The sequence below is a fragment of the Rhinopithecus roxellana genome, chromosome 19 (assembly GCF_007565055.1).
Source record: "Rhinopithecus roxellana isolate Shanxi Qingling chromosome 19, ASM756505v1, whole genome shotgun sequence".
In the NCBI taxonomy this organism is placed as follows: Eukaryota; Metazoa; Chordata; class Mammalia; order Primates; family Cercopithecidae; genus Rhinopithecus; species Rhinopithecus roxellana.
The window spans coordinates 936354-948979 of record NC_044567.1 but is presented as its reverse complement, the minus strand read 5'-3'; the positions used below and the strand labels follow the sequence as shown (position 1 = coordinate 948979).

At 46.2% G+C, this 12626-nt stretch overlaps 1 protein-coding gene across 1 annotated transcript in view; it reads left to right on the top strand.

Moving 5' to 3' along the window:
- DNAH9 (dynein axonemal heavy chain 9) overlaps nt 1-12626 on the top strand; it is a 378462-nt gene that overhangs the window by 343164 nt on the left and 22672 nt on the right. The window contains exons 66-67 of the mRNA XM_010376130.2: nt 1589-1759; nt 6608-6790. Of these exons, the coding sequence (XP_010374432.2) occupies nt 1589-1759; nt 6608-6790 (354 nt within the window). The remainder of the gene's footprint in view (nt 1-1588; nt 1760-6607; nt 6791-12626) is intronic.

Below are 12626 nucleotides of genomic sequence, written 5' to 3'. Positions count from 1 at the left end.
AAGCATAAGGGAAATATTGATCATAGGAATATTAACTGCAAGTTAAAAATTTTTTTCTTAATTCATAAAACTTAAGGGTAAATCATAAAAGTCATTTGATCCAGAAAAATTGGACCTATAAGAAGAAATTTAAAACAATAAAGCTCTTTAAGGAAAATAAGAGGAAATAGTTTTAACTACTTCACCAAAGGCAAGAAGGCTTTACCCAGGAAAATTGTGCAACAGCGTCCCCTAGTGTCCATGGGATAATTCGACAGGCGGCTGGAGCAAGTAACAGGCAAAGGAAGTCTGGTTCTCTTCATTCAGCAAGGGTGCAGTTGATTTGCACATTTCCAAATGACGGAGGTACACTCTCTTTCTTTATACTTCTCTTTAATGTGTCAGTTAATAGATGGTTCTAGGGCATCCACATAGATTCCAGACCTGCACAGAACGCTGGAGGAAATACAAAAATGAACATACAAATTGGCCTTTGAGCCTTTGAGGAATGTTAATAACACCAAGGAATCATCAAAATCATATCAGGGACAGAACTTGAGGGATATTTTCCCACCATCGTGAAAAGAGTCATAAAGAGGCACTCAAAGCATTCAGAGCCAGGGACAGTGGCTCCCGCCTGTAATGCCAGAACTTTGGGAGGTCAAGGCTGGAGGATCATTTGAGCTGACAAGTTAGAGATCAGTGGGCAACATAGTGAGACCTCGTCTCTACAAAAAATAGAAATAAAAAAATCAGCTGAGCATGGCGGCATGTACCTGTAGTTCCAGCTGCTTGGGAGACTGAGGTGGAAAGCACTTGGGCCTGGGAGGTGGAGGCTTTAGTGATCTGTGATAGTGCTGCTGTACTCTAGTTTTTTCAACAGAGTGAGAGCCTGGCTCCAAAACAAACAAACGAACAAATAAAAAAACTGAGCCTTAGTCGCTGGGGAGGATTTTTAGGCATTAGGCATGGCAGACTCTGGCCACTAGCACTGACCACAGAAAGGAGTTGCTTGGGTGACACACAGTTTGAAAATTTGTTTTATTTGAATACTTTCCACCAGGGGTGCAAACTCTCCGGTTCGCAGCCAATCTCACCTCCCTCATCCTAAGCCCAATTCACTAGCTTATTTTGCATGTGCCGTCCCATGTATATGTTCAGGTTTGTCATGTCTGATTTAGATGGAGGGGAGAGAAAAAGAAGAAGGAACGGTCTGGAATCCTAGAAGAGCTTAAGTAAAATCACTAGGGAGGGAGGGATGCGTATTTTTGAAAGACTAGGAGAAGTCCTTCTCTGGTCTGCAGGAACAAGAGTCATCAGGGAGCAGTGGGAGGCAGTGGGACTGGAGATAAAGTCATCTAAGCAGCCCAGAAAAGAAAGAATGATAGAATGAATGTGGAAGTTCTGGGAAACAGGTCCAGCCGACAAAAACAGATGATGTCAAGGTGCACTAATAGGTGGAGAGGGTGCTGAAATCAACCAGGGATGGCGAGCAGTGTCCCTGGGGGAAGGACACCAGCCCATGGACTCCCTGCAGATGACAAGCTGGTGTGGGAGATGGGAGGTATGTGTTGGTTTCTTTTTAATCGAGCTTGCCCTTGATTTTCAGTACATCGATGCTGAGCTGCCCCCAGAATCCCCCTACCTCTATGGCCTCCACCCAAATGCAGAGATTGGCTTCCTGACCCAAACCTCAGAAAAGCTCTTCCGCACTGTGCTGGAGCTGCAGCCTTGGGACAGCCAGGCCGGAGATGGAGCGGGGGCCACAAGAGAAGAAAAGGTGTGTGTGGTGGGGGCTGCCTGAGGTCGTTCTCGGGGAGCCCGAGGATCAGAGATGCACACCTTTCTCCTGCTGGCCATTTTGGCAGTACACAGCATAGACAACACACAAGGCAGCAATCACCTGCAGCCTGGAGATGCTTGCCTGACACCAACAAGAGCCTCTCCCCTCCCCCATCATCACCATGCTGGCCATCAGTTAAATCATAGGAAGTTCCTGCCATTGGGTTCAGCAGTTTGCTTTGCCGGTTCACCCAAAGTCCATTTTTATTCAGCTTCTCTGCCAAAGTGAAGAAAGGGCAGGGCTGAACAGTGGTGGCTTGGGAACTTTAAATGCGACTTCCTGATTCCCTGGCAAACCAAGCAAGGATGGGCAAGGGGCTGTCCCTAAGCACCCCCACCTCAGTTCACCAACCAGATGCTGGTGGGGAAGAACACGCTCCTTCACAATGCAAATGCCTTCTCTTTGTGTGAATGGCTTCTAGTCAGAGAGTCTCTTAACACACAGTTACCTGCTATTAAGCACAGGACTTCCTAAAAGTTTAGGAAGGTGGAAGGGAATTATGGAGTAGAAAGGCAGACCAGGGTGAGGTGTGGGTTTCAGGACAACCCAAGGCAACATGGGGGCTCTGATCCTGGTATGGGGGTAGCTGAGGATAAAGAAAGAATGGGCCTCACGCCTGTAATCCCAGCACTTTGGGAGACCAAGGCGGGCAGATCATGAGGTCACGAGTTCAAGACCAGCCTGGCCAACATGGTGAAACCCCGTTTCTACTAAAAATACAAAAATTAACTGGGTGTGGTCGCGGGCACATGTAATCCCAGCTACTTGGGAGGAGGCTGAGGCAGGAGAATCACTTGAACCTGGGAGGCGGAGGTTGCAGTGAGCCGAGACCGCGCCACTGCACTCCAGTCTAATGACAGAGCAAAACTCCGTCTCAAAAAAAAAAAAAAAAAAAAAAAAAGGACACTAAAGGGAGATTTCTCCATGAAATTTTTTCTGAGACAAGCTAACCAACTTCCTAAAGACGTATTTGTACCAGCTCACATCCACCTCATGGTACTGCCTGGATTTTTTTTTTTTTTTTAATTTAAATTTTTCTGGGTAAGATTTCACTCCATCACCCAGGCTGGAGAGTTCAATGGCATAATCACAGCTCACCACAGCCTCCAACTCCTAACCTCAAGCAATCCTTCCACCTCAGCCTCCTGAGTAGCTAGGACTGCAGGTGTGTACCACCACGCCCTGCTAATTTTTTAACTTTTTGTAGAGACAGGGTCTCACTGTATTGCCTAGGCTGGTCTTGAACTCCTGGGCTCAAGAAATCCTCTCACCTTGACCTCCCAAAGTGCTAGGATTATAGGCACGAGCCACTGCACCCGGTCCTACTTAGGTTCTTTAATTTAGAGATACCATTAGGTTTACAAGTAAACGTCCTTGGGAAGATTATCCAACTTTTAGGCTCTACAGACCAATTTTAGGAAAGCAAACTGATACTAAAAGAGTTGGACTTTTATATAAAGATATGGAGTCGTGTCATCAAAATAGTATTTCTCAAATTTTAATATGCCTAAGAAGGTGCCAGAGAGATTGAAATTCTGACTCCGAGGCCTGGGGTTAGGTTGCATTGGCAACCTAGTGGTTTTGATAAGGTGAGCATACTTTGAGAAAGCTGCCCCCATATGACCCTCCTCAGTCCATTCCACTATTTGATGTGTAATTTGAAAATAAAGAGAAGAACCCACCCAGAATGAATAATGTTGCTAGATCTAAAACTGAAAAAGGCTGAGGCTGTATAAGTAATAGACTTAGAATTCTTCAGTCAAGGTTCAAAGAAGGTTCTAATGCTTATCATTTCCTTATCCCCTCCCCAAGCTAACCCAAGAAATGGGGTGTGTGTATGTGCTTGTCTGTGTATTTTGAAATGATATAAACTGTGATTCCTTGGCATGCACAGTGCTGCATGGGACAAGTGGGCAAGTTACTGGGTGCACACCTCATTGTGCAGTATCCCAGTATTTGGCCATGGTGGTATTTCTCACATAGCTCACATGTTCCTATGATCTATGTTCCTTCCTGTCCACAGAGCAGTCCAGCTCAAGATGAGGGACAAAGAGTCAAAGCCCAGAGAGTATTTTGTTGTTGAGAAGTAAATGACCAAGAGGTTGCACACTCCACATACACTCATGAACTCTTGACTTAATTCTGCTCCCATGTTTACATCTATATGAAGGGAAGCTGGGGATTTTTAGTATATAGCTAAAGAGAAGGAGAGAGAAGAGAGGCTGGCATGATAGACACATGGATGGATGGATGGATGGATGGATGGATGGATGGATGGATGGGTGGATTGATGGATGGATGGGTGATGGATAGATGATGGATGGATGGATGGATGGATGGATGGATGGATGGATGGATGATGGATAGATGGGTGATGATGGATAGATAATTGATGGATGGATGGATGGATGGATGGGTGATGGGTGATGATGGATAGATAATTGATGGATGGATGAATGGATGGATGGGTGATGGGTAGATGGCTGATGGATAGGTAGTTGATAGATGGATGGATGATAGAGGAATAGAGTTATGTACACTGAAGGGCATCTGCAGGAATATATACCAAAAAACTAATATTGGAACAGTGTTTTTCTCCCACTGAGGGAAGAGTTAAGACTGTGGGAGGACTATGCTTCTCATATCATGTATATCAGAAATGTTTAGATTTTTCTGATAAGCATTTATTACTTTTCTGAAAAGGAAGAAAGCAGAAGTGTTTGTCTGTGGAAATAAAGTGGACCCCATCCCTTGGAACCCACTCCTCCTATCTGAGAGTCTCTGGGTTCCTTGAGCAAAAGAGGGCCCTGCATACATCTGCGGACCTGGGCCCTTCCCTATCAGCCCTCTCCCTCCTCAGGCCCCCACACCCTTGACAGTCTGATCAGAGATGAAACAGAACTCTGTGTCCCCACATCCTGTGTATTTTGGAACAATACCTCCAGATGATCTTTTCATCTTTTTGTGAATCATGTCCAAATGGAAGCTCGCTGATACAGAGCTGTTTTTTCAAACTCTGCTCCAGAGGAAAAAAATATATATAATTTTAGCCATTTGTCTTCTACCCCAGCAGCCGCTCTCAGGTACTATTAAAATCCGATTCCAGTTTTTGCTATGACAGCACCAAAGACCCATTTGTGACAGAGTGATTGGTTTTTACTTTCTTTTTTTCCAACATCAGCTCTTTTCCTGGAGATGGCATTGTATGTTAACAATACAAGGCAAGGTGAATATTTATCATCCTTTACACTTATATAGTTCTTTATAGCTTTCGGAGACGGCCACACTCATCAGCTCATTTGATTTGATCTTCACATCAACTGTGGGAGTTGGGAAAGGGGACAAGTGGAAAAAAAGACACTCTTGGAAGTGTTTACAGTTGGAGAAAATTGAGGCCTAAGCAACTTGCTTACGTTCACATGGGTAATGCATGGCAGAACTATTAACTCTGTCAGGTCTCCTTGGTTGCAAACAATAGACACCAACATTGCTTAACTAGGCAAGAAATAGCTCATTCTACCAAGGGAGTCAAGCCAAGAACAGATAAAAATCATGATGGCTCTAGAGTCCCAGGTAAAAGAAGGGTAGACCGTCCTTTCCAGGCACCTCTATCCTGCCGGTGGTTCCTTGGATTCCAGGCTTGAGATTCCATTTGTTGTGCTCCTGGGAAACATAATCTGATTGGCCTAACTTGGTTCAGGGGAAACTGGGCCCAGTGACTAAACATAAACATAAAACAATGAGGAAGACGTAGTTTCACAAAGGAGATAGGGAATTGTTCCTAGAAGGGAAGAGAGATAATGAACAGACAGAAACAACAGATATCCTCCACAGGCACCTAGAGCTCAGCTCTCAAGACTCCAGAAAGGGGCTGGTGCTCGCTCGCTCACTCCCTCCCTCCCCTCTCTCCCTCTGTCCCAACCTGCTGGCTGTGTGGTCTATTATGTCTGCAATGGTTTCATCTTTCTTTCTCTGCTGACAGACCTCCTGGGCTTACTCATTTATTCCACTATGGCAGACTCAACCTCCAAGTGCTTGCCCCAAATTAACTCAGAATCTCTGAGCCTCAGTTCCAATTTTCCAGGAGAGAGACCCTAGTTGTCCCAGCTCCCCTCATCTAATTAGCTGACAGTTTGTATGGGGAAAAGAATCGCGGGGTACAACAGGAGGTTTACATGATAGATGAGGGTGTTTCTTCCAGAACTCAAGGATAGAAACTGCAGTGTTGCCTCATAGAAACTCAGAACTGAGTGGATGGCCAGATAGATAGATACGTAGGTAGGTAGGTAGATAGACAGATAGATAGATGATTGACAGATTAGATAGATGGATAGATGGATAGATACTGTATATGGATATACTGTATCTGGATATAGATAGATTTGTCATTGCGGCTCATCACTTCAGCGTCACATGGCCCATGGGGGCCAACTTTTGGCCCAAGTCTGTCTTATGGCTTTCTAGTTTGATTCCCACAGCCAACTGGGTCAGCCTCTGAATTTTTCAACTCCAAATTCTTAGAGAGGTATCTGTGTTCATCTTATTACGCTACCCATGCAAGTCCCAGCAACTTGGCCGGCCTATGAAGAGGTCCTGCTGTGATCAGTCAGTCCTCAGCGCTGAACCAGTTGACCTGGACAAGCGGGCAAGCGTTTGGCCAGGTCGGTGGGGGGAGGGGCAGCCGATGATGGATGATTGGCATCCCTGGTCCCACACTGCAGGAAACTGGATTCCTCCTGGAGAATAGAGCCCCTTCTTAACGCTGTATTTCCTTCTGTGGGGCAGGTCAAGGCACTTCTGGAAGAAATATTGGAGCGGGTGACAGACGAGTTTAACATCCCAGAACTGATGGCCAAAGTGGAGGAGCGCACCCCGTACATTGTAGTTGCCTTCCAGGAGTGTGGCCGGATGAATATCCTCACCAGAGAGATGCAGCGCTCGCTGAGGGAGCTGGAGCTCGGCTTAAAGGTGAGTGCGGTCTTGTAAGGCATGGAGGGGACATTGCTAGAGGACACAGCTGGAAACCTGTGGGGAAGAAGGAGCACTGGGGGACCTGGAAGCTGGGGAGCAGTTGTCCTGCAGCATCCTAGGTGCCCAAAAGGTATTACTCCCCAGAAACCAAAGTCTGGCCATGAGGTTGTCTGCAAGAACCAAGATGTTATACAATCTTTGACATTTCTCGTCAACAAGGAAAGAGTCTACTATTTCTACTACCAGTTTTACTTTCCTCGCCATGAGATGATGTAAAATGCCCAGCAGAGCCTGTTAATTACTGTTCATCCAGATGACAGGTAGATGGGAGCTCTTTCTGCCTTTGAGGAGCTGAGGAGGGTGACTGCTGTTGGTTTACATTGCCTTGTTTATTAAAAGAATTGTAAATGAACACTCAGACAAGCCCTGGAAGTCCAGGTGTGGAACACGCTGGCGCCTTCATCATGTCTGGCTCTTGGGGTTAAACAGCCAGGGTCACATGTGGATAGGAAAAACATGAATGAGTTTTTTCACACAGAGTCACATAGATGATGAAACAGACTGCAAAATCTAGGTTAGGGTCGGGCGCGGTGGCTCACACCTGTAATCCCAGCACTTTGGGAGGCTGAAGCGGGCGGATCACAAGGTCAGGAGATCGAGACCATCCTGGCTAATATGGTGAAACCCCCTCTCTACTAAAAATGCAGAAATTAGCCGGGCATGGCGGTGGGCGCCTGTAGTCCCAGCTGCTGGGGAGGCTGAGGCAGGAGAATACCATGAACCTGGAAGATGGATCTTGCAGTGAGCCGAGATCACACCACTGCACTCCAGCCTGGGCGACAGAGCGAGACTTTGTCTCAAAAAAAAAAAAAAAAAAAAAAAAACTAGGCTAGGGTTTTTTGTTTGTTTGTTTGTTTAATCTCTTAATGTTCTTTCTCCTTCCTCCACCCCACCTCGACATGGGTAGAAGGAAATAAGGAAGGAGAGACAGGAAGGGAATGTTGAAGATGGACAATGTTTGGTAACATTTCCAAATTCTGTGCTGGCTTGTAATCAAATGAAGGACAAAATTCCACAGAGTAAATAAGAACTTTGTCTGTCGTGTAACGCAGTTCCATTACTTAGGTACGCAGCTCTGTATCCGTAACTATCTTGAGCAAGTGTGCTGCCATTTTAAAGGCTTATGGAACTTGTGTGATGTGGTGCAGCCTATTTACCCATTCGATTTCCAATTCATTCACTCATTTTTCTTCCGAGAGCCTTTGCTGCATTTGGAGTCATGGATCTCAGAGCTTGCCTGGGCAAAGATGAAGGGTGCGGGAGGCAGCTGTCTTGTCTTTCAGTCTGATTCAAGCAATGTTGATTGATGAGCCTCTTGGGCAAGTCTCAGCACTGCCTGCTGGAGGGTGCAAAGGAGATTGGAAAGGGAGCCTTCCCTTGAAGGACAGTCTTGTGGGGAAACAGACACACACACTGATATAAAGCAGGGTGGAATTAATTAAGAGCCACATAGACGTGGGAGAAGAAAGAAGAAAGAAGTATTGTATGTGGGGTAAGGAAAGCCCCAGGGAAGAAGTGGCATTCATGGGGTTCCGGAGGAAGGGGAGGATTGTGACAGGTGATCATAAAAGGCAGGGGCTCCTAGAGGCACAGAGCACAGCAGCCCACGGTCTGTTCTCAGAGTTAACATGGTTTGGCTGCAGCTACAGGCCCACTCAGGTGAGCAACAGTGATAGGGTGAACTTCCAAAAGGTGACAAAACCATGACAGCAAAGCAGCCGGGAAGTTTGTCTACTGGTCCCACTGTGAAAGGAAGACAGACAGAGCAATCTCCATTCAAACTTGCTGTCATGAATCCCAGACTCTCCTTAGGACCGTCCCCCAAGCTGGCCTGGTCCTCAGACTCTCCGGAAGTTCTATCACATGTTCCCATCTCCACGCTCCAGTCCTACCAACTTCTGGGGGTGGGGCCTAGAAATCCATAATGTTTCATCACAAGCCAGGAAATTCTTTTGATGACTCAAGTTCGGGAAGCACAGCATGAAGGTAAGAGGCAGAAGAAAAAGTTAGGACAGTGGTATTCATGGCAAAATGAAGGTGCAAAGGGGATGGCAGCAGAGTTCAGAGAAGAGAGTTTTAAGTCTAGGGAAGGGATAAAGCTGGGCTGGCCAGAAAGGAGAACAGCAGGGAAAACAGGCAAAGCAGGTGACTTGGCAGGAGGAGTTCGCAGAATGGTCTGGCCTGTGAGTGAGAGGTGGAGGGCCCGAGTGGGGCAAGTCCCTCAGATGGAGCAGTGAGGAACGTCAGCTCCGAGTTCTTCCCGGAACACTGGTGGAAGGCATGCTTGGCTTTGCTGACCAGCTTACCTGGCAGGGGGGAAGGGGAAGAGGAAATTCTGCTTGAGGTTTTCCTTCTTCACTTTCTTTGTTTAACAATCACTTTATGCTGGGTGCAGTGCCTCACGCCTGTCATCCCAGCACTTTGGGAGGCCGAGGTGGGCGGATCACGAGGTCAGGAGATCAAGACCAGCCTGGCCAACATGGTGAAAATACAAAATCTTCACTAAATTTTCACTCATCTCTACTAAAAAATACAAAAATTAGCCAGGCATGGTGGTGGGCACCTGTAGTTCCAGCTACTTGGGAGGCTGAGGCAGGAGAATAGCTTGAACCCAGGAGGCAGAGGTTGCAGTGAGCCGAGATCACGCCACTGCACTCCAGCCTGGGCGAAAGAGCAACGGTCCATCTCAAAAAAAAAAAAAAAAAAAAAGAGCCAGATTAGATCCCCCGTCAGCAAGCCAGACTTTAAACCTGAACAGCTGCACATCTTTAGAAACAGATTTTATCAATCAGGAGAGGCAATCAACCACCGAAGCTTAGGAAAAAAAGCCTGATGCCATCACACGTTTGAATGATAAAAATTAGTTCCTGGCCAGGCGCGGTAGCTCACACCTGTAATCCCAGCACTTTGGGAGACCGAGGTGGGTGGATCACAAGGTCAGGAGTTTGAAATCAGCCTGGCCAATATGGTGAAACCCCGTCTCCACTAAAAATACAAAAAAATTAGCCGGGCGTGGTGGCAGGCGCCTGTAGTCCCAGCTACTTCAGAGGCTGAGGCAGGAGAATGGCGTAAACCCGGGAGGCGGAGCTTGCAGTGAGCCGAGATCGCACCACTGCACTACAGCCTGGGTGATACAGGGAGACTCTGTCAAAAAAAAAAAAAAAAAAAATCTGCACTTGTACCTGCTAAATATATAGCAATAATTTAAAATGTAAAAAGGAAAAAAAAAAAATGCTTGCAACCAGAAAAATAAAATGAAAAAGTTCCAGGACTGTTTTAGGTTGAGCATAGGGAGACATAGGTCTACTCATGTTATCCAACACACTAATTGGACAAACCCAAATGTTGTGCCCGGACCGGGCACCAAAGTTAGAAAATGTCGAATTTTTGAAGTCATTAAGTCAACACTATTAGCATTCATGATAAAGATATTGTTATTCACCATATTTCATATTTGGCTGGATGGGAGGCCATAATGTCTACCCAAAAAGTATTATCACTGAAAGCCCTGATGACTACAGGAGCTCAAAGCACACAAAAGTAGTAAAGGAAGGCATCATCTGGGGAAGGCCAGCTGGCCACAAATATGTTCCCAGAGAGAGGAATTCTTTTGGGAATTCACCACAGTTAGACATCTGTATCTCAGCCTCACAAGATGAGGAACCAGCTCCTGTGAATATCCCAGAGCTGACTGGAAGGGGTACTGACTTCCACTAACCAAACTCATAAAAGTCTGATGTACCAAATGCCCAATGGCCAATTTATTCTGTTTCAATAACAACTAGGCATAATTTTCAAAGGGCCATATACTGACGGCAGACTGCCCAGAAATTACCTCCCTATGTAGGAAAACTACAGAAGACAAATTCTTAGACTTTTAATGCCCAATACAGTAGCCATTAATGACAGGTGACTACTGAGCCTTGAAATGCGATAGTCCAAATTGAGATGTGCTATAAGCTTAAATTACACACCACATTTCAAAGCCATAAGACCAAAAACTATAAAATAGTCTAGTAATTTTATATTTATTATATATTGAAATGATATTTGGTATTTTAGATATACTGAGTTAAGTAAAAGTTAAATTCACCTGTTTGGTTTTTTACTTTTAAAATGTGAATTCCAGAAAATTTTTAATTACCTATGTGGTTGTCATATGTGGTTTGCATTCTATTTCATTTAGGCACTGCATATCTTAGATGGAGCCATGGCCAGCCCAAAATCTGGGAGGGGCTGGGAACTAATTTTTTTTTTTTTTTTTTTTTTTTGGAGACAGAGTCTTGCTCTGTTGCCCAGGCTGGAGTGCAGTGGCGTGATCTCGGATCACTGCAACCTCTGCCTCCTGGGTTCAAGCCATTCTCCTGCCTCAGCCTCCCAAGTAGCTGGGACTACAGAGGCCCGCCACCATGCCTAGCTAATTCTTGAATTTTTTTTAGTAGAGACGGGGTTTCGCCATATTGGCCAGGTCTCAAACTCCTGACCTTGTGATCGACCCACCTTGGCCTCCCAAAGTGCTGGGATTACAGGTGTGAGCCACCGCAGCTGGCCAGGAACTGATTTTTATCATTCAAACGTGTGATGGCATCAGGCTTTTTTTCCTATGCTGCGGTGGTTGATTGCTCCTCCTGATCCACAAAATCTGTTTCTAAAGTAGTGAAGTTGTTCAAGTTTAAAGTCTGGCTTGCGGACTGGGGATCTAATCTGGCTTTTTTTTTTTTTTTTTTTTTTTTGAGATGGACTGTTGCTCTATCGCCCAGGCTGGAGTGCAATGGTACAATCTCAGCTAACTGCAACCTCCACCTCCTGGGTTCAAGCTATTCTCCTGCTTCAGCCTCCTCCCAAGTAGCTGGGATTACAGGCGCCTGCCACCATGCCCAGCTAATTTTTGTATTTTTTAGTAGAGATGACCATGTTGGCCAGGCTGGTCTCGAACTCCTGACCTCAAGTGATCCGCCTGCCTCAGCCTCCCAAAGTGCTGGGATTACAGGAGTGAGCCACCGCACCCGGCCTACTCTGGCTCTTTATTCTGATGCACTGTGTGTTGACTTAATAGTGCAGGTCTGGACGGGTGGCCCGTGCTATGGCCCTTTAATCCCCACCCACTGGGCAGCTATCCTGGCCCATATGCCTTTGGCTTTCCAGTGCTCTGCCAGAATACCTGAATAGAAAGGCAGCTGCCAACCCAGCCTGGAAGGAGTAGGACCCTTATCACTTTCACTTCTTCCCATACTCTCAGCTCCCAGGGTCTTAAACAAATGAAAGCTCCTTGCCAAGAACATCTTCATAGAGAAGAAAAAGCAGAGAGGAGCTAAGCCTCAGGACGGGTTACAGCATGGAGCCCCTCCAGGAGGGAGGACCTGGGTGCTGCTGCCCTGGCCCCTGGCCCTCTGTGGACTGAACGCCCGCTGCACGACCGTGAGCCCAGGGCAACAGCTGCTTCAGACACACCAGAGGCGCCCTTTTCATACGGAGGTTGCTGGCCTCACTCCCAGAGGTATGAGTCCTTAGTTTGGACTACAGCCTATGAATCCAAGCTTTTAACAAGCTCCCTGACTTAAAAAGAATGAAGACCTACAGGAAAAATGAGGTTTTAACTCTGAATTATGCCAAAGAAAGGTTAGGAAAGCATTTATGGATAGGGATGAATGAAAGGGTTAAGGTCACAGCCAAATAGCCCTCCCATCCTGAAAAGGGGCCACCCAGCCTGTAGTTCTCCCAGAGTTTCCCTGCAATGCCAAAACCAAGGAAGCACCCTATAGACCCTGAAATG